We start from the raw sequence: 27,199 nt of genomic DNA, 5'->3' as shown, positions 1-27,199 counted from the left end.
CTCTAATCAACATAAAAGCAGCTGAAATATCCTCTATTTTGTGAAACATGAGAGCTAATTGTAGCTTTTCCTGCTTGTATATTTATAAGGACTAATTGCAAAAAACTGCAAAAGCTGATCCTGCTGTTTTTGGTTCATTTATCCTGTGTAGCTGTTTACTGAAGCCACCTAAAACAAGCCAGTAATCACTCTCATGCTTCTGCTGCTGTATAGCTGGGCTGAAAGTAACAGAACAAAGACCCCAGGCATTGGAGCTGTTTTATCGGAGGCTGACAGGAGAGCTTTAGGCTTATGAACAGGTTAGCCAGCTACATTCCAAAAAAAGAAAGAGGCAGTGAGAAAAGAAGAGCGTCCTGTTTTTTTTCTCCGGCTTGCCGGATTGATCTGGCTTCCTAACACAAACACGAGTCCCTCGAGGAATCTTGTTTTGTCTCGCTTTTTATCCTTCTTTATATTTACAGCCCGTCTTCTCTGTCTGTGTGAAGGGAGATTTTCGGTTTAGGAACGAGAACTGGCTTCGTCGGGAATGAAATTCAGTAGATGGATTCTGTGCATATCACAAAATAATTAGCAGGAAGTTTCCATACCCAACAACCTTTCCTCCCTCCCTTCATTTTCATCTACTGTTGTATCCTGGTCGTGGCAGGTCACAGAGAGCAAAGCAGGAATTTCCTGGGCACCAATCCATCCAGACATAGTCAACCTTGTCTTGGCTTCATCTGGTGAAGTTGAGCACCAGTTGTGCCATAGTTTGGAGGGATTAAAACCCTCAACTTTCTTTGCCCAGAGCTCTTGCCATAAGCCACCAATGCTGCCCCAAAACTGCCGTTTGTCACAATTTCTTCCCCATATTTTGCTATAAAGATTGCCTGGCTGGTCCCAGTTATTTTATGCCTTTTATAGTTGGTTGAAGTGAGAGCTTTCTGTATATTTTTGGCCAGGTACTTTATGCACTGCAACAGTATTCTGAGCTGCGTCATGCTGGCAGAATGTACGGGTTATTGAAGGCTCCATGCCTGGTGTATTTAGGTCCTGGTGTGGCAGCAGGTCAGGATGGCATTATGTAAACTGGCTTAGCACACAGGAAGTGCTGCGGTATTATTAATGCATTCAGCTCCTTCTGTAACTGTCAGGCTAAACCTCACCAACAACCTGCTCACATTTAACACACTCAGAAACAGTCATTATTCTAACAGTAAAGTGTTAGAACAAAGTGTTATGTTAGTGTGGTAAACGTGTGTGTGTGTGTGTGTGTGTGTGATCTGTGCCTTCGTGCCCCAGACGTGACTGTATCAGCTATTGTCTGAATGAACATGAATCATAGCAGCGTGTAAACATAAGCGTGAGTAACTGCTATAAACCGCCAGTCCCTGTTGTACAAGACGTAGCGTGATGATGTCATTCACCTCGAGACTGGTTGCTATTACTGGTTCCTGTCTTATTCACGTCTCCTTTATGCTGCATCATCATGAATGACCAGACCTAACGGATTTCTAACAGTATGATAAATGCTCTTTGCATGAAATCTTTCAGTATGGAGGAGCAACGTTTCTAGGTGCAATTAAGCTTTGCATGTTGTGGATAAAATGCAAAGTCTACGCAGCTGGTTATGGCAGCCCACAGAGGGTTCTTCTCTCCCTCAGGCGTATGCTAATGAGGGAGGCTCTGGAAGTTTGCTGAGAAAAAGTGGTGCAGATATTGGAAATGCACCTCAGTATGAATTCTATTTTAGAGAGCGGTTACCACGTCCCTGTACATCTTACTAAAGAACGATACTGGCGTCTAGGTGGAATTCATTTAGTCGACAGTTTAAGATTTACAGTCCAGGAAATGAGATGGTTTTAATTTGAAGTAATAATTTTTTATTATTTATATACAGGGGGGTTTGTTTTTTGCTCCTGAATTCTGTAAAGTCACTCTGAGACAGTGGGTGTGTTCGAAAAGCTAGCTCTCTCTCTACATAGACGCATTTTACGTCATCCTACGTGCGCTCCCGAGAAGGAGGCTGTTCAAAATCCTAGATGCCTTAATATGCTGTTTAGTTAGGCATCTTAAAATTTCAATGTTATTTTGACTCAAGAACGAGTGAGCAGCTCTTCTCTCACAGAAAAATAAAAAAACAAAGCTGATGGTGCGGAGAAACTAATGGAGTTACTTTCAAAGGGAAATAAATTATTATTGATTTTTAACTTGTATAAACTTGCACAAGTGTGATTTACATTTACATTTTCAGCATTTAGCAGACACTTTTATCCAAAACGACTCACACGATGAGCGTTAAGGGCCTTGCTCAGGGACCCAACAGTGGCAACTTGGTGGTGGCGGGGCTTGAACCGGCAACCTTCTGTTTACTAGTCCAGTACCTTAACGACTGAGCTATCACTGCCCTAACAATGATGTGATTTATTTGCAAGTTCGGGCTTGTCAGCAATATAACTATTTTCAGTACACAAAGGGTTGACATGTTAGTTGACATGCTAGCGCGCTGTGCCACCCCATCCCATTGGTTTGAATGACAAGATGGTAAATGCTAAATGCGAAACCCGATGGAATCGCTGTCTAAGTAGCGCGTTCGAATAACCTGATTATAAGTCATTGACTTATTAGAATCCTCTCTACTGAGGCAGCTGCCTATGTAGGCAGTAAGACAGCAAGGCAGCTCACTAGGTTTTCGAACACACTTAAAGTCTTCTGAAAAAAAACACTATTTAAATAAATTTGACCTGACTTGACTTAAAGTTTGGCTTCTGGAACATTTAAATCGACAAAGTCAGAATGTTTCATATTTTTTACCTCTGGTTTATCCTAGTCAAGAATCACTGGGAGCAGTGCAGTAACACAGCCCAGACAAGATGCCAATCCATCGCAGGGCTTTAGCCATGCCTGAGCACACTCTCTGAGTCATAAAGTGTATAAATAGCATGCAAAGAGCCTCCTGCACTGAAAAGTTTATTGGCATTTAGGGGTGAAATAACCGCATGTCGACCCAAACTCACATCTGGCATGAGTCAAGTATGGTATCCTGATCTGCCCTGATTTAATACTAGGATTGACGTTTAGGTAATTTATGTGGATATGAGTTGTCATGTCTGATGATTAAGGCGTGGTGATGTGTGAGCTAATGACACAGGACTGAAAGAGCTACGACAGTAGAACACTGTTGCTGGCGTGAGTAAAGATACATGTGGCATAAAAATACACCACAACAGAAGCAAAGATTTCATCGATTAGTGTCCCTACATATTATTCCACTGCCACACTGTCCAAAACTTTGACTAATGTTGTGTTGCTTAATGTGTATGTTTGCCATTTAAATAAATTGTTTTTTTTATCTGTAAAAACAGATATAAATTTGCTGTTGGTAGATGTATTTGTAAGAAAGGCTACCGTCACTGGAACAGAACTGTCACTGTGCATGGTAACGGTTAATCAATAACCCAGAAACGAGTTGTTTAAGCAGCGCCGTCGGCTTAAAAGCTCATTAATGGTTAATATTTCCAATGAAACAGAGCTGCGGCGGTCACACACATCAGCGCCACTCAACACCAGAAGAGTGAGTGTTTTGCAGAGGTCTGACTCTCTAAGCATGCATGCGCCAGTTTGTTAAAGCGTTTACGCACTCTGTGTTACGTGGAATTATGCATCACTGTCGGTCAGTGTGTCCCCCACTCGGAGGAAATGTAATAGTTGGGACAGAGCAGTCAGACAGGAAACGTTCTCCTGGGATTCGGGAAGTCCATCAGACTGCCAGCATTCCACAGAACCCGATTCCACTGCTCCGGAGCCTAGTGGCGGCATGCTTTACTGCCACTCCAGGATATTCCAGGACTGATTCCTTAACTAAGCTTTGATTGGGACCGTTGTCTTGCTAGAGAGTCCAATTATCACCAAGGTTCAATTTCACCATAGAAGGCAAAACATTTCTCTGGAAAGTAAAATGCCCTGGTATTGCTGTGAATTCATGATGCCTGTCACACGGTCCAGATTACCAGGTCCTGCAGCAGAAGAAACATCCCCACATCATCACTGACCCCCTCCCATGCTTATCCATGGGAAGTGTGTTCTTCTGGTCATATGCCTCGGTTTTCTTTAGCCAGACAAACTGCTGATGGTCAAAGTGTTCCAGTAAAGTTTATAAAGTTATAAATCCTGATTTTCTTGGGGTCGGGGGATTGAATATTTCCAATTGCACTTGTGCATATGTATATATTGTGTTGATTCCAGTCCTGCTGAGTTCCTCAAAGCCTCTTGCAACTGGAACTACTGCTTTTTCATTGGGGAAATGACTAGCGTTAAATCAGATTAGTTCCAGATTGCTTCCCAGGCAACATGGTCCAAAAATACCTCAGTGACAAGGCTGAGATCTGCCTGCCTCCTCAAAATTGACAGTGTATTTTTTCCCCTGGGACGTTTCTGTCAGTGAAATGTTTGGCTCATCAGCGTAATGCCGCTTGTGTTGCGTCTGAGCCGGACGGACTTGCTATTTGGTTTCGATTTTGCATTGTGAAAACAATCCCAAACAAATGTGATGCAGCGATAAAATGCTGCGTCTATACCTTTGGCGTAGTTGCATGACCTTATCTTGCTAGCCATTTAGCAGGCCAGCTAGTTTGCATGCTAGATAATTAGCCGCTGAGTCATAAAAAGTTTACAGGAAATAGCTTGAACTGTTTGTTATGTGCGGTTTGGTTCGCCCTGTGTGGAACAGACTGCAGGAGCTAAGCTTCCTACCAAATGTTTTTCCACAGATTTGAATAAAATTCCAATAGTTCACAAAGGTCAAAGGGCGGGTGCTTGAGGACCACGCAGGATCTGTACATGTGTCTGTCAATAGTGCAGTAAAGTGTGATCTGGGAAGTTCTTTAAGAGCTTTTTGGAACACAACCGAAAGCTTGTGTTTGGCTGTTCCACAAGCTACATTTGGCTGACACATGTTTTGTTTTTATTGTTCCTAACATCACTTGCATGGTGAAGTGTCGTAAAAATGGTAATTAAGCCTCGTTAGAATCTTTGTTATCATTTGATGTTTGTGCTTAAAAGGGAAATATTGGTGCGTTCAGTGTTTCTGTACCACAGCATGGGTTTTAAAGCTCCGGTGTCTCTCTGTAGATGGCAAGTTTTCTCTCAGATTGTAACGTCTCGTCCTGCCATACTCACATTGGCATGTTGGCGGAGTGTATTCCTCTCTGAACTACACAAAGCATTCTCTGCACCCTAATAAACATCACTCTCTATACATTTACATTTTCAGCATTTAGTCAGGGACAGTATACATACTAAGCAATTGAGGGTTAAGGGCCTTGCTCAATGGCCCAACAGTGGCAACCTGGCTGTAGTGGGATTTGAACCAGCGACCTTTGGATTACTAGTCCAGTACCTAAACCACTACGCCACAACAGTCCCTATACCAAGGAGCAAGATTATTTAAACACTTCTGGCACTCTGATCTGTACTGAGACTTGCTGTTTCTTCTGCTAGCTCCCTTTCTGAAACTCTTGATATCAGCTTTCTGGTTTCTGTTGCTGCCTGGGCGTTCTTCTGTTCTCGAGCTTCGTTCATAGGTGGTGCGGCAGCTTTTTGAATTCTTTAGCCACTACTGGTTGCCTGTCTGTCTTGCTGGCGGACTGAGTAGCTGGCGAAGTTGCACTCAAGCAGTCTTTTGTTTCTTCTCCAGTCTGTTTATATCTTTTCCTGGCATGTTGCGTGGAGGGTCGTGTTCCTGCTCCAGTAATGTAGTTGCTTGTCTTTTCTATTCTCAAGTCCCACTTTGGACGGCGGCTGTGGTTTGGTTTCGTGTGATGAATTTCTTGAATTATCATTATTGTGTTCTGTTATTATTATTATTATTATTTTATTATTACGTTTGTTATGTGGTGAAGACTCCTGCAAAGTGGTTTATACTTTAATATCTCACATCTAGTCACGTCTAGTGCCCCATCATGAGGCGCTTCCCACCCTGTGACATGTATAAACTGTAAAATAACATTTCTGTTTGTGCTTTTATTTTGGTTCTCTGAACTGGGCAGCCACTGTTATTTTTTAAAGCTTTTCGGGGGAAGGGGGTTAACGTGTGCAACCGATCCTAACACACTTTTTACCAAACCAAGTGACGACGCTGTTTGAGGTGGATCTGAGAACTGTTTCTTTTCTCCTTTCAGAGTGATGGAGTGCCAAGACCTGCCAATTGTTAATGGACAGTGTGACCCTTACGCTGCAGTCTCTTTACTTGGACCATCCAGGTATATATACTTCCAAAGCATCAACAAAAAAATACAGTATTTAAATTGTACTTAATGTGTGAAGATTTTACCAGATTTACTTGAAGGCCTGGTACAGACTAAATCTAAGCCTAAAGTTGAAGTTTTTGTGTTACAGTTGTTATTTTTATTTCTTGAGAAAATGTACAAAACCTGGATGTTTTTTTCTTTCTCTTTCTCTTTCATCGTAAACAGGTCAGAAGCCAAAAAGACCAAGGTGAAACGGAAAACCACCAACCCTCAGTACGACGAAGTCTTCTACTTTGAGGTTAGAACTTTTACTAGGATCAAAAATGCCACAGTCATTTGATGTCCCCGGAAATGAGATATTAATGATTCATTCTGTAAATCAGTTTTAAAGGTTTACAGAATGTCCCAACTTCTTTGTTAGCTTGTTATGTCCTTCATACAAGTTCAGAAACACTTTCATTTTTGCTCTGCTCCAAAGACGTGACTACAGATGACAGACGAGCGATTGAGGTTACTTGTTCTTGTGGTTAATTGCTAAGAATAAAACAGAGAATGAAACAGCATTTGAGAGTAAAAATGAAAGGCTTAAGAGGATGAGGACACACGCTCACACTTGTTTTTCCTTTATAATTCAATGATTCTACAGAAACCACATCAGCTGTTGGTATTCGCATTTCGAGTCAAAACTAAAACACCTCACGCCTGTTTCTCTCGTTTTTTCTCTTCTTATTTTTGTCGCTTTAACCCGTGTTATCGGTTCTTGGCTGCTCCTTCGACACGCACATGCACACGACGAGTGAAGGAAGACAACAGCTTGATTGATTCCGACGCTTCAAGACACACAATTCACTTCACTGATTTCTTCGCCCTCACAGTCACGGTCTTTCCCACGCACAGCACTTCATCCTCACACACTGAGCCCTTCAGCTCAGAGCCCATCGTAGTAAAGAGTCTCTAATGATGCTGCCGCTACATACCGCACCACCGCCGCGACTAAACCTGACGACCCACAGCGAAATTCGATTTAGTTTCAGTTCCTGAAGACCTGGGTGCTCAAGCAGAACTCAAACATGCAAAAGTCAGACAGACAGAGTGTGTTAGAAAGCCTAGCAGAGGTCCTCTGCCTCAGGAGAGAGGATTCTAATAAGACATCGGACTCATAAGGCAGATTATTTAGATGCACTGCTTAGACAGAGGTTACGTCACTGCATTTTTAGTTCACTAAGCTAACACAATTAGCATCAGGCCGTTCAAACCAATAGGCTGAGGCAGCACAACCGGCTAGCATGACAGCTAACATTTCCCTCCATTTACTAAAAATGATTAAACTGTCCTTGACAAGCGAATTTGCAAATGAACGACACTTGTGCACCTTTATACAAATTAAACATCAATAAGAATTTATTTTAATTGGAAAAGAACTTTAACTTCAGCTTTAATCCAACACATTTGTAATTTTTTGGAAGAAAAGTCGTGCTGCACTGAATGCTGGGATTGCCTTTGCTGAGAAAGCATCAAACGTTCCCCCATTGATCAGTCAGATTATCGCTTCGAAAAAAGACACCTGTAGGAACATTTTAAGGTATCTAAGAATTTAGACATGCCCTCTTCTCGGGAGCGTTGGTTAAAGGTTTTCAGACAGACCCACAGCGAGCACAGGCATGGATCAAACCCTGGTCTTTAGGAACCAGGTGCGTGAGAGGTACTGGGCTGATTGATTGGTGTCCTGCCTGGTGTGTGTTACTAAATTGCACCCAGCGATGCCGGGGGAACCGGACCCACAGCAAGTCTGACATAAACAAAGTGAAAATTATATCAAATGAAAAGGTTTATGTGAGAGTGCTCAGTTAGCACGGCGGTATATTACGCTAGCCCACCAACTCTAAGATCCAGGTTCGAGTCTCAGTGATACTGTTGCTTAGCTGGGCATCTACACAGACATCTACATTATTGGCTGAGTCTGAGGGGAGGATGGTTTTGCTATGGATTGAATATTCTTGCCCTGCGCCCAGTGTTTTCGTGAGGAACCTTATCTGCGACCTTAAATATAACATAATGAAAACAACACCTGGTCTGTTGAGCCTCGAGGTGGATCTGTTCTGCTGTGTGTGGAAGCCAGTGGCACAGGAAACATCACACAGGTAGATGAATGGATTTCAGAAAGCATGAAAGAAAAACTAAGATTTTATGATGTTTTTTAGACATGTTTGAAGTAATTTGAAGCATAGCGTTCTAAGTGTAGTGATTGAGGGCAGCGGTGGTTAGATGATGGGAAGTTAAGCACTTCCTTTGTCTGCGGGTGGCAGAAAAAGTAAAATGGGATGTAACAATAACAGCGCAGGGTTCGGTTGATGATGATGATGTGAAAGATCTGTTATTGTTGGCACTTTGTGTTCTGTTCTCTGGCTGTCCGTGCTCATTTGTGTTAATTCCTCTGGTGTCTGAGGTGCCACTGGTTCTTCCTCCTCTAATCTCTAGGCTAATTGCATCTGACTGGCTTGATCAGATTCGTCATACTAAAAATAAGCCTCGCAAAAGCTACAGTTTTGAAATATATTGGAATAAATAAAGATCTTTTGTAAAAAAAAAAAAAAGAGATTTAACTACCTGTAGATGAGTAGAATAAGAAATTGGAGCGTGTAAAGCTGTTTAAAGTCCATGTTCCTGATTTTCACATACATGTACAGTATTAAAAAGGTACAAAATGTTTCTCTTGCAGATCACCAGACCACTTAATTACGCCAAGCGGCAGTTTGATGTGGAGGAGGAGGACGTGGATAAGCTAGCTCTCAGGTATGTTGTATATGACTGCAAATACTATATGGCCAAAGATCTTTGAACACATGACCATGAGCCCTGGACAACAGCCATCTCACAAGATGAGAGCATTCCATTTCTTTCAAGTCTTTATAGAGCTTTGCTTTGTGCACAGGGGTACAGTCATGCTGGAACAGGAAAGGGCCTTCCCTAAACTGTTGCTGCAAATTATTTAATTGATCTATTACACCTGTTATCAGCTATTGTTGTGACTGAAACATGAATTTAATCATTAGTAGGGGTGTCCCAGTGCTATTTTTCTTTAAGTGTATGTGTGGTTTAATGTAATGTAGTTACATTTGTTCTTGACAGTGATTATTTATCATTTTTGTGTTAACATAGTTTTCATTAATTCATAGTTTTGTAATTCTACTGTACAGCCCCATTTCGAAATAGTCAGGACAGTAAGTAAAATGCAAAATAAATTAATAGAAATAGTCTTTAACAGCTATTTAAATAAAAAACAGGACAAATTAGATATTTAAGAGATATTCTGTAAATATACACTGATTCATAGTTTGTTGCCTGCCAGACATTTCCAAAAACAGTTGGGACCGATACCATCATGAATTGAAATAAAAGGAGTTTTAACAAAAGGCTCAAATGTTTACAATCAGTGAGGGGTCACATTTTGAAAGACCACATGCGCTAATACTCCAATACTTTGACAACATCATGCACTCATTGACTGAACGGTAGCAGGCTCAGTAATAAAGAGTGTGTGAAAGTGTGTGAGAGGTGTAATATGTCGTTGTGTGTCTTGTTCTTGCAGGGTTGACTTGTGGAACGCCAGTAACCTGAAGTTTGGGGATGAGTTTTTAGGAGGTGTACGAGTGCCACTGAAGGTTTTGGGCCAGGAGGGCATTCATGATGCATGGTACAGCCAATCTCAGTCAGATTGATTCATTCACTCATTCATTGTCTGTTTTACCACAGCTTTATCTATGCCAGTGTTGTGGTGGGTCTGACACACACACACACACCCACAGTAACACTTTCCAGTAGCTCCAGCTGGCCTGACTGCATGTGTTAGGACTGTGGGAGGAAACCGATGACATTATATTAAACAATTAAATATGCATAAAATACGCTGTTATTTAACAAAACACAGATACGATTATTTCATAAATCTATTAAGAAAACCTTCTAATACTGTAATGTGAAGAAACAAGACTGGGAAATACTGTTCTAAATTACCATTTACACACCTATTAATACCTGAAACAGTCAAGTTACCAGACAATATCTTTACTTTATTGACTGTAGCTATAAAAATGTTCAATTGTGTTCATTAATACAGTCCATGTAAACGCTTAACCCATATAAATATCATATACAGATGTGTTTTTAAAAAACTACAAACATCACAAATATAAATCATGTTTACAATCACGTGATTGAATAACCTGAACAAACTGTAGAGATGAAACGTCACGCAGCAAACGAGTTTCGCTTCTTTCTCAAACAGTAGCGGAGGGGAAGGAGGCGGAGATATGCGGTAATTTTTCATCTTTTCATTGGTCATTTTGATATTCGCTGCTATGGACAGACGGCGATTTATACTCACAACAATCAGCACGTAAAAAAGAAGTGAAAACCGCTAAAAGTGGAGATACGTGTTTTTCATTGGACAGCGACGATATTTTTTTTTCCGTTTGACTGTGCTGGCGGCCACAAGTAATGCAATTTAAGACGGCCCGCGGGCCAGACTTTGGACAAGCCTGACCTAGAGGAAATCCAGACGGACCCAGGGAGAACAAGCAAACTCCACACAGAAAGGTCCAGCCAGGGGATCAAACCCAGGACCTTCTTGCTATGAAGCAGAAAGTTTGCAAGAACAATTTGAGCCTAACCTGGTGCACAACCTGGGTCAAAAGTGACCCAACTGAGTTTTTATTTTCTATATCTTTGCAATAAATTAATTTCGTCATTCAAGCTTCCATGAATTTTTCAATTAACTTGTTTTTGATCATCACAAATCCTTATTACAGTTTATATATATTTTTCATATTTTTGTATCACTACCCTTCTAATGCACATGGGTCAAAAATGACCCGTATGTATTTACTATGGAATTTGACAGGAACTACTGACATTTGTAAGTGTTTGTAGTCAAAAACATATTTACTGATCTTTTGAAAGACAACCAAAGATTAGGCTCTTGAATCTTGAATCTGTCCAATACTATTTGCTTGCTAGCTGTTTACATATTCTAGTATAGATAGCTTTTATTAGCTAAGACAGCAAATACATGAATAACTGACAAATGTGCATATGAAAATATTCTTGAATGGATGAATATGGGTCATTTTTGACCCATGTTGTTGTGCATTAGAAGGGGTTTGCTTAGCTTGTGCATCAAAGGGTTAAAGAAAAGGTTCTTACATTTGTAGGATTTTAATCTGAAAGGCCGTGTTTAGTCTGAAATGCAGGATGTTACTCGTGATTGTTTTTCACTGGTTCGTTGTGGTTTGCTCTCTTTAATAAAAACGTCTGTTTCTGGCAGGTACTTTCTTCAGCCCAGGGACAACGGCAAGTCAGTGAAGGCAGACGAGCTGGGCTCATTACGGCTGAACGTAGTTTACACAGAGGACCACGTGTTTCCTTCAGAGTCCTACAGTCCCCTCACTGACCTGCTGCTGCAGTCTGCAAACACAGAGGTGGATCATAATAATAATCATTCAGGCTTTAGTGTTTCAGTGTGTTACTGTGTACTAGAAGCTGTAGCAAGATTTTAGTCAGGCACCAGCGCATTTACTGCTCTCAGATGCATTTTATGCACCCCCTCTTCCCCAAGTTTCGTCATATACAATTACCCGATTGTGTTCCTCCTTACCAAGGAGGGTTATACTTAACACACGGCCCCTGTGCAATACCCGACTGTTTCTTTACACCTGCACCAGGCGGGTTCATGCGGAGGTGTGTTTATATACTGATCTCCATTATCCTCCGTCTCTGTGCAGGCGCCATCGATCAGCCAGCAGTTATGACGAATCCCTCTGTTCCTCCCTCCCTTGGACAAGCCAAGCATCGTCTGTGTAGGCGCCCGGCCGACCGGCAGATGAGCTAAGATTCGAACATACAAGTTTCAAATGTCAGCACTCCTGTTGATTTGAAGCGACCAGGCATCCAATATTCACAGTTGGCTGTGCCTGAGGGAGAGAGATCGAACAGGTTCTTTATTACTGCTGCAACGATGGCCTGTGCTGGTCGGTCGAGGTGCCTGCATGAGAAATAAATGACTCACAAACCGCAGGGTGTGTCTCCGTACCCAGTACGACTCGGCGGTAGCGCAGGACAGACTGAGCTGGTCAGGGCTGATGAGGGCGTCTCATAAACTGTATGTATAGTCATGATAGTGCGACCTGCACACAAACTGTATGTTCTGTACATACTCGGCTTACTCGGATACTATATCTGACAACTCGACAAATAAAAACAAGCAAATTCCTTAAATTGACCCAAAGCAAATGTTGTATAGATGCAAACAATACCCTGCAAATCTACTGCATATGTTTTGGACATGTCAAAAGCTGTATTAGTTTTGGCAGTCCATTTTTGATGCCCTTTCTAAAATTTTGGAAGTACCACTAGACTACTCGCCTTATGTTGCACTATTTGGTGTTATGCCAGTAGATACTAACCTAAGTAACAATAAGTGTAACGTACTGGCTTTTTGCACTTTACTAGCCAGACGATTAATATTGTTTAGGTGGAAAGACTCTCTTCCCCCGACTTACGCCCACTGGATTAGAGAAGTTATGCAATACCTTAAATTAGAAAAAATAAGATACTCTCTTCAAGGGTCAGTACGGAGGTTTTACACAACCTGGCAGCCCTTCTTGACATTTGTGGAAAATATGAAAGCTGGAAATATGACCCGTTAAGAGACACTAGGTTTGTGATATGAATGATGTATTTATTTTGGTATTATGTACCTTGTTATTTCATTGTGTAGAAATCTGTGATTTCTATTTTTTTACATATGCTCATATTTTCTTTTGTAAAGTTTTTAATATGTGACATTTGGTGTATGCAGGGGTTTTTTTTTTTGGGGGGGGGGGGGGGGGATTAGGGGTTAAAAGGGCTTGGGATTGTTTGTATTTTGTATATTGTAAAAATCCTTGATCAATAAAAAGACTTTGATCAAAAAAAAAAGTAAATGTTTGTGCACTTTTAACACAGTTACTGTTAGAACATGTAAAGATTGACCGTGAGTGATAAAGTTTTGTGCTGTTTTAGCCGGTCTCAGCATCAGCGGCCCACATCCTTGGAGAAGTGTGCCGGGAGAAGCAGGAAGCCGCCGTCCCGCTGGTGCGCCTCTTTCTGCACTTTGGAAAAATCGTGCCTTTCATCAGTGCAATCGCCAAGGCAGAGGTTAACCGAACGCAGTGAGTCAACACTCCAACTAACATTTACATCACTGCCTTTATTTGTCTATCTGAAATTCTCTAGATGCTAAGAGTAGGCAGCAATTTTCACTCAGAACGAGCAGTTTTTTTATTGTTAATCAGGTCAACTGGCGCTACTGGAAATTGCCCTCGGTATGTGTGTGTGTGTGTGTGCGCGCACTGTGGTGGACTGGCAATCTATCCAATGTGTTTTCTACCTTTCGCATCATAGATCAGACCCACTGAGAGCCTGACCAGTATAAAGCAGTGTTAAAACAATGAATAAATGAATGAATGAATGACACTTATAATTAGTCAGCATTTTACTTTGCTAGGGCTGTAAATGAAGTTTTTGGTTTGAATAATGAGGTGGTACAGGGTTGGTACAAAGGTGGTACAGGGTTGGCCGTATCTTGACCGTGTCCTGCTTTTCACTCTTCAGGGATCCCAACACGATATTCCGGGGCAACTCACTAACATCCAAATGCATCGACGAGACCATGAAGCTAGCAGGAATGCACTATCTCCAGGTCACACTCAAACCCATTATTGACGAGGTGAGCGCACTACTGTTATTCTCTCTGCTTTCCTGCAAGACCCAAATACTCATCACGCTGCTGAACTGTTTTATACCATCAAGGTTTCAATTTATTGGTGCATTTATTGTTCTAATAAACATAAAAACTACATAATAATAGCACAAAGCAGGCACCTGGGTCGGGCAGCAATAAAACTAGCTAGAAAACCAGTGCTGAGATCTCAAGCTCTCGATTTCAAATCTCAGGTTTGGTATCAGCCGGACGGGCACCTATACAGACACACGATTGGCTGTGTGTGTAGGGGGAGGGATGAAGGCTGAAACAGGATTCTTTGTTGATGGTGTAAGTATTGCCCCTGCTGACCGGTTAAGGTGCCTGCACTGTGTTTCGCTCTGTGAAAAGAAGCGATGAGCTGCGTGCATGTCGGAGGTGTACGACGGCGTATTAGGGCCACTGTAAAAATATTTTAAAGTTTCGATTTCGAGATTAAAGTCAAAATATTATGAGATTAAAGTGGAAATATTGTGGCCAGAGAGTGTGCAGCCGTCGCAGGCTTGTCAGTTCAGAGAAGCTCGGGTCTCAGTACCTGGATCAGCACACAAGCGCCGAGGGCAGCTTATAACGAGTGTTATTGTGGTTATCCAATTTATTATTATGTATTGTACACTTCCATCCACATGACATGAAGACTATACATGTCAATGCAATCATTTATACTGATGCTATACGGCTTTAGTTTATTGTATGAGTCCATAAGTCTTGGTTGAGGTACCGGCGACGACGCAGATGCCGAGCGCATTGGTGGCGCATGTTCTTCTAAATAAACACAGTTTATTGTAAAGCCATTTGACTGTCCTTCTACTAATAACAAACTGGTGCTGATGTGCAGGAGATTGGGGATTTCGATGCCATACGGCTTTAGTTTATCGCACGAGTCCATAAGGCTCGGTTGAAGTACTAGCGACGAAACAGACGCAGAGCGCACCGGTGGAACACGTTCTTCTAAATAAACCCAGTTTATTACAAAGCCGTCTCAGCGTCATTATACTAATAACACGCTGGTGCTGATGTTACAGGAGATCGAGGATTTCTTTATTTGAGAAACCGATATGAAAGTACAGTATAACAAATCATGAACATCCCTCATTTTAACACAAGAATGTTGCTATGGGTATAATATTTAGACTTTAATCTCATAATCATTTTGACTTTATTCTCAAAATCAAAACTTAAAATGATTTTTTCTTTAAAGTGGCCCTAATACGCCGTCGTAGAGGTGAGTGTGTGACGGCCCCCTCTATTAAGGGGGGAGGTGGTAGCACTGAGGTGTATCTATTGTGAGAGTTCAGCTGGGCGTCTACACAGGCATGTTGGTGGTGGATTGTGTGTGTGGGGGTTCCTGCTAATTATTGGAACTATTTATACTGAATTAGTTCTGGGTAGAATTGAAATTAAATGTGCAGAGTTATGTAAATAAAACACACACACACACACACACACACACACACGTTTCTATTTAGTTACGGTCAGTTATTTTTGATGTGTGGTTTGTCCGTGTAGATCTGCACTGACCACAAGCCTTGTGAAATCGATCCAGTGAAGCTGAAAGAATCTGAGAATCTCGAGACCAACAGGGTGAGTCCGACTTTTCTCTCACTCCGTGTATGGGTCCATGTGTGGCTCCTCCTCCGCGTGTGCATGAGTTTGACACCCGTGGAACGTGATTCTGAAGCCTGCTTACTCGACCGAACGTCACCGACAACGCTTCTAATTGGCAAATCTGTTCACAGTGTGTCCTCACCCGTATGATGACGTAACAAAGCGAACGATATACGGCTGCATGTTTTTATAGTTTCTGTTTGTGCATTTCTTCATGACAGTTCTTGCACTTGTTCTTCTCAGGAGAACTTGCGGCAGTACGTAGATCGCATCTTCAACGTCATCACCACCTCTGGCGTCAGATGCCCTACCGTCATGTGCGACATCTTCTTCTCGCTGCGAGAGTCTGCCGCCACACGTTTCCAAGGTAACCGCACACACACACACACACACACACACACACACTGTGACCTTGACTTGGTTAGCAATTGAAATCTGTAAAGGATTAAATTGCTACTTGCATTTATTAAAGGCTCTGGCTGAGTGACCCTTTGACTAACTTTATGTGTGAGCTCACAAGAGTTTACAGAATTATGAAAATAGAATAGAATGGGATAGAAAACTTTTAGAACTGGATTAATTACAGATGTGGCCCTGTAATTTATCCTGCCCATGTCCTCACTGCCTTCCTGCCCTCCCTCCTGTAGTGGCTCTATAGTGAGGAGGAATTTAGTGTTACATTGGGATTGATGTTCACACAGCTCCTCCTGCTGGAGATAGATACACATTGCAGTAAATTCGTACCCAAACACGAAATTAAAATGGACCATTTGGCATCAAAAGCTGGTCAGGGTGGCAATGGGTTTTATGTTTCTTAAATGAATGGGCGCAGTGCAGCAACACACCCCGAACGAGAAGCCAGTCCATTGCAGGGCCTTGGTCACTTTTCTGCTTGGGATTCGAACCCTATATCACAGCAGTAGTAGGAAACCCTAAAAACATACATCATGACTTTTAAATGATGAAATCAGTCTGATGTAAAGTGGTTGGCAAACATTTATAGTGCTACAAGCAAACATGACTTTAGAGTCCATCAGGATGTTCATGATGAGAAAAGCACTGGCAGTGAGGATGAGCTTAGTGTAGAAAAATGGGATAAAAAGGCATTTATAATATTATATATCAAATTATATGTTTTACGTCTTTCATGGTCCATAATTTATGAATATTTTATATATATATATACAGTACCAGTCAAAGGTTTGGACACACTTTCTTATTCCTGTGGTTTTTCTTGATTTTTTTTTAGTTTTCAACATTGTAGATTAATAATGAAGACGTCCAAACTATGAAGGAACACATATGGAATTATGTAGTAAACAAAAAAGTGTTAAACAAACCAGAATATGTTTTATATTTTATATTCTTTAAAGTAGCCATCTTTTGCTTTGATGACAGCTTTGCACACTTTTGGCATTTTCTCAATCAGCTTCATGAGGTAGCCACCTGGAACGGTTTTCAATTAACGTTTGTGCTTTGTCTAGAGTTAATTTCTGGAATTTCTTGCTTTTTTAATGTGTTTGAGACCATCAGTTGTGTTGTGCAGAGGTAGAGTTGGTAAAATATAAAACATATTCTGGTTTGTTTAACATTTTTTTGTTTACTACATAATTCCATATGTTCCTTCATAGTTTGGACGTCTTCAGTATTAATCTACAATGTAGAAAATAAAAATAATCAAGAAAAACCACTGAAGAGAAGGTGTGTCCAAACTTTTGACTGGCACTGTATATATATATATACTGTATATTTATTTATGTATTTGATATTTATATATATATATATTTATTTGACCTATAATCGGAAATGTTTACCAAAACACAGGCACACACGCTCTGAATAGTTTTAAATTTATCTTTAAATACAGCACACATTAATCATTACCTTCAGTTTGTTAATATCTAATGATATGGAATGATGTTTGTGTGTGTGTTTTGTAGTAGACCAGGATGTGAGATACACAGCAGTCAGTAGTTTTATTTTCTTGCGCTTCTTCGCCCCAGCGATCCTCTCACCAAACCTTTTCCAGCTCAGGCCGCATCATCCGGTGAGTGTGTACTGTCCTGTACTGAGCTTAGCTTCTAATACTGTAAAGATGTGACCGTACAAGTGTGTAAACTAGATGTATGAGTTTTTTATATGTGTGAGTGTTTTTATATTTTATATGTTCTTAATGTCTTTTATTTGAAGGATCCCTGCACATCACGGACTCTGACGCTCATCTCCAAAACCATCCAAACTTTGGGAAGCCTCGCCAAGTCTAAATCTGTGAGTTGGCCGGATAAAATGTTAATCTAGGGGGAATATGTGACTAATTCGGTCAGTCTACTGAGCATCATGTTTCATCGGCAGGACGTGGCTCTTATTCATCCGGCACGGTGGCTAAGTGGGTAGCACTGTCGCCTCACGTGTCCATGTGGGTTTCCTCCCACAGTCCAAAGACATGCAAGTGAGGTGAATTGGAGACACTAAATTGTCCATGACTGTGTTCGATATAACCTTGTGAACTGATGAATCTTGTGTAACGAGTAACTACCGTTCCTGTCATGAATGTAACCAAAAAGTGTAAAACATGACGTTAAAAATCCTGATAAACAAACAAGCAAACCAACTCTTATTCATCACTACTGTCACTACTGTGAAAAATCCAGTTTTAATGACGTTCTCATTGTTTTCCAGGCCAATTTTAAAGAGTCATACATGGCTGCCTTCTACGATTATTTTAACGAGCAGAAATATGCAGATGCTGTGAAAAATGTGAGTTTATTTTGCATTTCTCTAATTTCACGTTTTGCCTGCTGTGCATCTTAAATTTCATTTTCATCAGTTGCTGTACCCTGATCTGGGACGTGGTGGACCTAGTTCCAGCAGGAAACACTGGCCGCATGGCAGAACTAACCTGGACAGGGCAGCAATCCATTGCAGGGCTTCGATAACCTCCTCAAACATTGCCAGTCATATCTGTCTAGATGGCAGGCTTGTTGATAGCACCGCTGAGATTAGAAACCAGATCTCTGCATCTAACCGTGTTTTATAAATACTCAATTATTTATTTCATTTGTAAATGTTACCACTGCGTTATCATGGTCACGGTTGCGGTGGGTCCGGTTTCCCTGAAATCGCTAAACGCAAAGCAGTAACACACCCCAGACAGGACGCCGATCCGTCACATGACCTTGTGCACCCCACTTCCTTCAGACATAGCCAATCATGTCTGTCCACCTCTGGGGATTCGAACCCTAGATTCCAGTGGTGGTGTACTAGCTCAATAAACCTGTGCATCGCTCGAGCGTCCTGTCTTTACTGATGGGTTGTGTTTACAGTTTCTAGATCTGATTTCATCATCTGGAAGGTGGGACCAGAAGAACATAGAGACACCGATCATGTTAAAGGAAGGGTGAGCAGCATCTCTCAGTCCCCACGCCATCCTGGCATAATGAATCATTTTAGGATAACTGATTAATAAACGTGTAGACTGTTACGAAGCTGCTATTGAAATATTCATTAACTCACTGTTGTACCACCACTTTTCTTTCATGACTTGTCTGGCATTTAGATTTATGATCAAAAGAGCACAGGGAAGGAAACGCTTTGGCATGAAGAATTTTAAGAAGAGATGGTTTCGCCTCACAAACCACGAGTTCACCTACCACAGAACCAAAGGTAACAAACACAAAGGCGTGTTCCATTAGTTGTCAGTATTCAGTTATACAGGCATTTATGTAAACGTCTGATTAAAATATTGGTTAGAGGGGCGCTCAGGTGGCGTGGCGGTAAATTTTGGGCTCGCACTTTCAAATCTCAGCCATGCGTTTACACGCAGACATGATTGGCTAACGTCTGCTGGGTGGGCGGGTCAAGGGGATTTTCACCAACTGTTTTATATTGTTTAAGTGTAACTGTTGTTCCTGCTGCTTTCAGGATATCCTGCAGCTCTTTTTAGTGATTTCTGGCTTCTGTCTTACTCTTCTTATCAGTAGTCTGAGTGCATGTTGTCAAATCCTGTGTGGCACACTGAGGGACGTTTATTAAATTGTGTTTCATTTGATGTTATTGTTGTGTGTACAGGTGAAAATCCTCTGTGTAGGATCCCTATTGAGAACATCCTGGCTGTGGAGAGATTAGAGGAGGAGTCTTTTAAGATGAAGAATGTAAGAGCAAATGGTGCCCACACACACATTCCCAAAAAAAACTCTTATGTCCTTGTATGCTTGTGTATTATGTTAAAATACAACATCTAAAAGGTTTTTGGTGTCAGTCTTGGTCTTATTACTATTATTTCTCGTTTAGCTGGAACAGACTTAAAACGTCTGGACCTTCCATTCCCACATAACCCTCTTCGTCTCGTCCTGCTCTTTCTAGCTTTTTTGCCATTGTTCTATAGCTTTTTTCCCCCCCCAGGAACTCAGTTGGTAAATAGGAGCAGGTTTCTGGTTTATTCTGGGTATCCCTCTGTTGGGTTTTCTCATGTATGCTGTGGTAACTTTCTAATGTCTTGGTTGCTCTGTGTTTTCTGAGACTCCCTCTTTCTCTGGTGAGTGTCTGGGTTGTAACCATGCCAGTGGACCGAGTAGCTGGCCAGGTCGCACCCACATTCACGTGTTTTCAGTTTTCTGACTAACGTGTTACATGGAGTTGGGACTGCTCTCGTAATGCAGTCGCCTTCCGTTCGCTGTTCTTGGGCGGTTGAGGTGCAGTGGTACTGCTCCTGACCTCTGAATTGTCTTTCTTGTTTTTGAGTTCTCAGCTGCAGCTTATAGTTTTGTTTTATTCCTTTCTCGGGTTTTAGAAGTTGTAGTTATAGTTTTCTTAAGGCTTGGGTTATTTAATAATAATAATAATAATAGAATTTTATTCAAAAACAAATGACAACCAATAAGGTACAATAAAAACAGATGAATACAGAGAACACAGAACAGCAAAACAAGCCAGAGAATCAGGTATAAAAGGAATAAGATAAAATAAGCAAAAAAAAAAATTAGAATTAAGAGACCAGGAATAAAAAGAGTACAGAGAATTAAGATAAATAACTATGAACTATGGAACGCAGTCAGTCTTTAAGTGCACATATACAGCATAATGTCTAAACATGGTATAGTAGATGTATTTTATTAATAAACTAAATCTAATGTGTTATTTTAACCTTTTTCTTCCTTCTCATCCTTGTTGGCACTCCAGATGTTTCAGGTAATCCAGCCGGAGCGGGCGCTCTACATACAGGCCAACAACTGTGTGGAGGCCCGAGACTGGATCGACATCCTGACTAAAGTTAGTCAGTGTAACCGCAAGCGTCTAAGCACCTACCATCCATCAGCCTACCTCAACGGCCACTGGCTCTGCTGCAAGCAAGCTATCGATTCGGCCCCGGGATGCACACCCTGCACTGGGTCAGTCATGTCGATGAAGTGCATATCAGTTCGTTCATACGTGCATGTATATATCTGGTGAAGGAAATGGAATGGTTTTTAAGATGCTCATCAATCGGTGCTGCTGTGTTACCACATTGTCTCTGTGTGTTTGTACAGTGGCCTGCCTGCAAACATCCAGCTCGACATCGACGGAGATCGAGAGACCGAGCGAATCTACTCGCTGTTCAGCACGTACATGTCCAAGCTGGTTAAGATGCAAGGTGGGTGGCACTCAGTGTTAAGCGCGTTGTCCCGTCAGTAAGACTACGTTTAGTAACCCGTGTTCAAATCTCACCCCCACAGAGGCGTGCGGCAGTAGGTCTGTTTACGACGGGCCTGAGCAGGAGGAGTACTCCACCTTCGTCATAGACGACCCACAGGAGACCTACAAAATCCTCAAGCAGGTGGTAACGAGCGTGCAGGAACTGGAGGAGCAGCATGCACAGTACAAGCGTGAAAAGTTCCGAAAGACCAAGTATGGTAGTCAGTGAGTACGACTTTAATCTCTTTAATTCTCCCAATCTAGTCGTATCCAATTCCCGATCGCATTTCGGGAGATCTCCACTCCTGATCGAGGAGGGCTACACCTTACACAGGGCGGCACGGTGGCCTCACGGCAAGAAGGTCCTGGGTTTGATTCCCAGATGGAGCGGTCTGGGTTCTTTCTGTGTGGAGTTTGCATGTTCTCCCGGTGTATGTGTGGGTTTCCTCCGGGAGTTTCCTTGCACAGTCCAAAGACGTGCAAGTGAGGTGAACTGGAGACACTAAATTGTCCATAACTGTGTTTGACTTGAACCCATGAATCTTGTGTAACCAGTAACTACCTGTCCACTAGGTGCATTCATATAGAGATCCGTATCACGCACGGAGATCCAGGCACCGATTTCCATCATTCCCCATCTTACTGTCAGCGTCACTGATCAGCCAGCAGAGTTCGTAACTGCAGCAAATATTCAAATGTACGAATTTGCTGCTACTATTTCTATCCAGGCTTGAGACCGGCCCCCCGGTGGCTAGGCTGTTTCAGCCATCCCTACTTTCCCTATCAGACACTAGCCAGTCATGTCAATGCAGACGCCGACTGGCCGTTAGCACAGCTGAGATTAAAACCCTGGATCCCCAGGTCTCAGCAGTAATTTTATGTTTTACAATTATGATTAATTTTATAATCACCCGCGCTGTTGTTGGTAACAGTAAATAATTTTTGTGGTTGTCATTGTTACAGGGAGCATCCAATCGGTGACAAGAGCTTCCAGTGCTACATCCGCCAGCAATCAGAGAGCTCCACCTACTCCATCTGACTTCACCCACAATGCCTTTCTTCCACACGGACCACGAGCTGCGACTGAAGGGAAGAAACTGAGCGACAAGTGCGAGATCGAGCGAGAAATTCACGCTCGAATCGAATCGACAGCTTCTCCCAGAACTGTCTGCACTTTAACGGTCACGCCCGCCCCCCCCCCCCCCCCCCCCCCGTGACGACGTAGCTGTGTCCGAGGGCACGTTCTCAAAGGTGGACGTCCAGCGCTGATGGATTCACCTGGAGAATTTAATTCTAGCTCTTTTAAGTCTTAAAAACGAACTGCGGGTCAGAAAGAGGATCCTGGGGTTTGTTGTTCTAATGTAAATCACGTCGGTGCATCTGTAATAACCAGAGCATTAGAAAATTACGAACCTGCTTCTTTTAGTTTTGGGGGTGAATGAGTGTACAGTCTCTTTTCTAAACGAATCAGACTTTTAATGCAGGGTAGAATTTTAGTTTACAATTTATACACAATGTGGCCAAAAGTATGTGGACCATGAACTAGTTAAACACCCCGTTTTTTTTAATTCTATAAATCCTCAAATGCATCTACTCTACTGCTTTAGACTTCCCAGTTTGTAGTAGCCAACCGCTTCTTTTCACCAGCATGACGTGGGTTCACAGGTCACACACTGCTCTCCATTATTCACCATCTCTGCGCAGGTGACATCGACCGGCCAGAAAAGCCGGCAATTGCAGGAGTAATAAGAAATCATCCCACCCACCCTCAGACACAGCCAATCCTGTCTGTGTGAACACCCAGCTGAGTACCCGAACATCCGTATCAGTTATTTTACAGGACTCTATACACCTGTGAGTGTGGGTGGGAGTGGGTGTGGGTGTGGCTGAAGCTCTTAATTAGGAGAGGTGCCAAAATACCTTTGGCCACATAGTGTATGTTGTACCAAAGAAAGGGAAAATGGGCGTGGCTGTCACACTTTATTTTATTCATTACATTTAAATCATGAAACTAATATTACCAGACATATAAAAGCTAATAAAGGCCCAGAGTGTTTTGCACAAATGATTATATATATGATTATAAAGCATGTTTTAAAATACACAACAAAAAAAGTAGAAACGTTTATTGCCCATCCCAAAAACTCGTAAAAATCATCATAGTGGATACAGGTGGTACAGCAGTAAATTACGCTAGCTCCCTACCTCTGGCGTCCCGTCTGGGGGTGTTGCTGTATTATGCCCAGTGATTCTGGGGAGACTGAACCCACCATATCGTAACCAGACCACCGTGTGGAGTCACCTTTTGCTTTAATTACACTTGTCAGTCTGGATTTTTCTCTACCAGCTTTGCACACCTACACTTGGGAACATTCACTCATTTTTCGTTGCAGAATCGTTCAAGTTCAGTTGAATTTCGTGGTAACCGGCTTTCTTAATGTCCATCCACAGATTGTCAATTGGATTTAGGTCAGTTACATGACCTGGCTACTGAAGGACATCTACTTTTTACTTTTCCTAAACCACTATGCTGTTGAATGTGCCCAGCTGGCCAATAGCAACTGCTGAGAGTCGAGCCCAGATCTCAGGGGGGGGTGGTAGGCTAGCGTATTAATCAATAAATATAAAATAATAGATCATAGATCTGACCAGACTATTATGAGGGTTATAATGTGTAAAATAAAGCTGTTAGAGTTTTAACAACCAATCATGTGACAGCCATTCTCAGTCTCCCCATCACAGCTCAAAAAAAGTAGTGCCAGTCAAAACGAATAGGTGCTTCATTTGAATGAATTGGAATGGAGACTGTGAGGAATTTTCCGCATCAGATCTTAATTTTAACCACTATTTTATATAATGTTGTGTTAAATAGTGTTATTTTGTTTATCTTTGCTTGCACTTTGCCCGTTACAGACGCATTACAGTATTGTTGAGAGAGCATTCCCTGAAATCTTCAGGGTGTCGGCCCAACATAGCAGAGAAGGAAATTAAATTACATGTATATTCTTTTTTTATTATTATATTTATGCATTTTTACCTTTTCCTCCAATCTAGTCGTATCCAAGTACTTGATTATGTCTCTTCTTCACTGCTGCAGACCCCGACCCTGACCGAGGAGGGTCGTACCTAACACACTTCCCCTTTGACGACGACTTATTTTTACCATGGCTGGATTACTGACCGGGCCAGTGGGGCCAGCGCCCAGGGGCCCTTGAGGTCAGGGGGCCCCGGGGGGGCCCTGGCCCAAAACATTTTGCGATGCCTATCAACATTTATGATACAATATATTTTTATTTCCGAGGGCCCTCCATTTTAAGGATCCTCTGACTATTAGGGACTTTGACCCCAGGGCCTCTTGGGGGCCCTAGCCATGCTTTTGGGGCCCCTAGCCATGCTTTTGGGCCCCTTATGAAAATGGACGAGGCGTTGTGGCACTGCTCTGACTTCGACTTCTGGCTATTAGGGGTCCTAGGAAAGAGGGGGGCATACCATTAGAGGGCCTCTTTGCCCAGGGGCCCAGACTATCCTTAATCCGTCCTTGATTTTCACCTGCATGAGGCGGGTTCATACAGGGATCAGTATCACGTACGCAGAGTCACGCACTGCTCCCCATTATTCACTGTCTCTGTGCAGCAGAGGCCGCAGCATTAATAAAGAATTCCTCCAGCCCTCCTACCCGGCCGCTAGCACATGTACGTGTATATTCTTAATGTATCTCAAAATATACAGACCTACTGTTTGGCATGACACTAAAACTCAGTTCACTTAATAATATTCCCAGACTAATTTAAAGCCAGTAATTTTGTACAAATATTCTCTTAGTTTAGCTAGTTTGAATAAACAGGTCTGTAATCAGCTCATTTTTGTCAGTTACACCAGTGGCAGACATTTGGTTTTGTTTATTGTAATTTTGTTGAATATTCTGTATTGTAAATAGTGCATTTAAATATGTTCTTAAATCTCGTACTGAGAATATTCCCTCTTATTAATGTGTGTGTGTGTGTGTGCGTGTGAGTAAAATGAATTGATATGTTGTGATGTATATCTATATTTTAACCAGCATTTCTCAGCGTCTGTATTTGTAATATAACGAGTGCTGTTTAGCTCATGACCCTGACTAGAATTCACACACTGGTGCATGTTTTAGTGTGAATATGTTGTTTTAATATGCTGTAAGCCAGACACATTTTTGCTACCCACTCCTAAAAAAAGTATTTATTTTTATATCACAGTATAACATTTTGTGAGTTGAACAGTTTCGGTGTTCTCAATACACAATACAAGTGATGCAAGGATTTTTGAAAATTCGTTACTCTAATAATATCTGATATTAAAGTTAAAATGATAATGGATAACTGAGTGTAGCTTCAGGTCCGTGAGCTTCCGAGTGAAAGCCTAACCAGGGCGAACAGTGTATTTTTGATAAACGTATATGAAGAGTGTTATTACTCAGTTTGGAATACATGACAAACGTGGATGCAATCTTTTTTGTCCAAATGAAGGCAATAACAACAAATCTGTGTGTTTTATTTTGTGTTTTTTGTGCTTAAATTGTGTAGATTTGTTCAACCTATAAAACAACTTCATTCATTCATTTATTGTCTGTTTTACCACCAATTTATCCTGGTCAGATGCACAGTGGCTCTAATTGATCTAGTTGGGCGAAAGGTAGGAAACATCCTAGACAGGTTGCCAGTCCATCACAGGGTAGACGCAAATGCACACACAGGGCCCGGACCGCCCGGCCAAGGAATCAAACCCAGGCTCTTCTTGCTGTGAGATGACACCATTGCACCACTGTGTTGCAAAAACAACTTTAACACTCTAAAATGAAATTAAATTAATTAAAGCGCAAACCCACCTATCAGCAAGACAGGCATCTACACGGCCATGTTTGGCTATGTCTAACTATGTATTGGCACCCAATCCAGGGTGTTCCGGCCTTGCGCTTAGTGTTTCCCTGTGGAACCAGGCTTGTCGTGACCCTGATTAGGATAAAGATGTTGATGAAAATAAAATGAAATGAAAATTAAAGTCAAAAGTGTACATACACGTGTAAAGTATTTTTTTTGTCACTTTTGGGATTTCAATTATTTTTGCAACTGTTTCTGTGAAAATTGTAAACTTTTTAAAACTGGCATTCATGGTGGACTTGAAATTTTTTTTTAGATTTTTAATTTGATGTTTGAAAGTTTCATAATGTTTTAAACAAAAAACGGTGCCTGAAGGAGCAGCTCCCAAAGTTCCGAATCCTATCCATGACCATTGTGAAACCTTCTCGTCGGAGTCGTTTGTGTGTGTGTGTGTGTGTGTGTGTGTGTGTGTGTGTGTGTGTGAACAAAGGCCAGCAGATCACCAGGTAAGAAAAACACCGGAAGAGCATCCAGTGTAAACACTGTAAGGAAAAAAACAATGAAATCACAAAGATCCAGGAAAGTGTGATGGACCACATTAACAGTCAGACATTCTTTTGTACTGTGATGGACAATATTAACAATCGGACATAATTTTGTGATGTGATGGACCACATTAACAGTCAGACATTTCTTATGTAGTGTGATGGACAATATTAACAGTCATACATTTATTTTGTAGTGTGATTAACCACATTAACAATCGGACATTATTTTGTAAGGTGATGGACCATGTTAACAGTCAGTTGCCTCACAGAAGGTCCTGGGGTGCTCCGGTTTCCTCCCACAGTCCAAAGACGTGCAAGTGAGGTGAATTGGAGATACGAAATCCATGACTGTTTTTATATAAACTTGTGAACTGATGAATCTTGTGTAATGAGTAACTACCGTTCCTGTCATGAATGTAACCAAAGTGTAAAACATGACGTTACAATCCTAATAAACAAACAAACAGTCCATATTAAGTCATACATTTATTTTGT

General features: G+C 41.7%; 1 protein-coding gene across 1 annotated transcript in view; it reads left to right on the top strand.

Moving 5' to 3' along the window:
• Positions 1-22,482, top strand: part of rasa3 (RAS p21 protein activator 3) — a 50,701-nt gene extending 28,219 nt beyond the window's left edge. The window contains exons 6-24 of the mRNA XM_063009624.1: positions 6,159-6,239; positions 6,453-6,525; positions 8,947-9,020; positions 9,817-9,921; positions 11,551-11,704; positions 13,287-13,435; positions 13,878-13,992; positions 15,535-15,609; positions 15,877-16,000; positions 17,574-17,680; positions 17,824-17,901; positions 18,313-18,390; positions 18,957-19,030; positions 19,190-19,296; positions 19,702-19,784; positions 20,812-21,020; positions 21,159-21,262; positions 21,345-21,528; positions 22,267-22,482. Coding sequence (XP_062865694.1) covers positions 6,159-6,239; positions 6,453-6,525; positions 8,947-9,020; positions 9,817-9,921; positions 11,551-11,704; positions 13,287-13,435; positions 13,878-13,992; positions 15,535-15,609; positions 15,877-16,000; positions 17,574-17,680; positions 17,824-17,901; positions 18,313-18,390; positions 18,957-19,030; positions 19,190-19,296; positions 19,702-19,784; positions 20,812-21,020; positions 21,159-21,262; positions 21,345-21,528; positions 22,267-22,342 — 2,050 coding nt within the window. The 3' untranslated portion in view covers positions 22,343-22,482. The remainder of the gene's footprint in view (positions 1-6,158; positions 6,240-6,452; positions 6,526-8,946; positions 9,021-9,816; positions 9,922-11,550; positions 11,705-13,286; positions 13,436-13,877; positions 13,993-15,534; positions 15,610-15,876; positions 16,001-17,573; positions 17,681-17,823; positions 17,902-18,312; positions 18,391-18,956; positions 19,031-19,189; positions 19,297-19,701; positions 19,785-20,811; positions 21,021-21,158; positions 21,263-21,344; positions 21,529-22,266) is intronic.
• The last annotated feature ends 4,717 nt before the right edge of the window (positions 22,483-27,199 follow it).

The sequence above is a fragment of the Trichomycterus rosablanca genome, chromosome 15 (assembly GCF_030014385.1).
Source record: "Trichomycterus rosablanca isolate fTriRos1 chromosome 15, fTriRos1.hap1, whole genome shotgun sequence".
In the NCBI taxonomy this organism is placed as follows: domain Eukaryota; kingdom Metazoa; phylum Chordata; class Actinopteri; order Siluriformes; family Trichomycteridae; genus Trichomycterus; species Trichomycterus rosablanca.
This window is presented reverse-complemented; position numbering and strand designations above follow the sequence as displayed.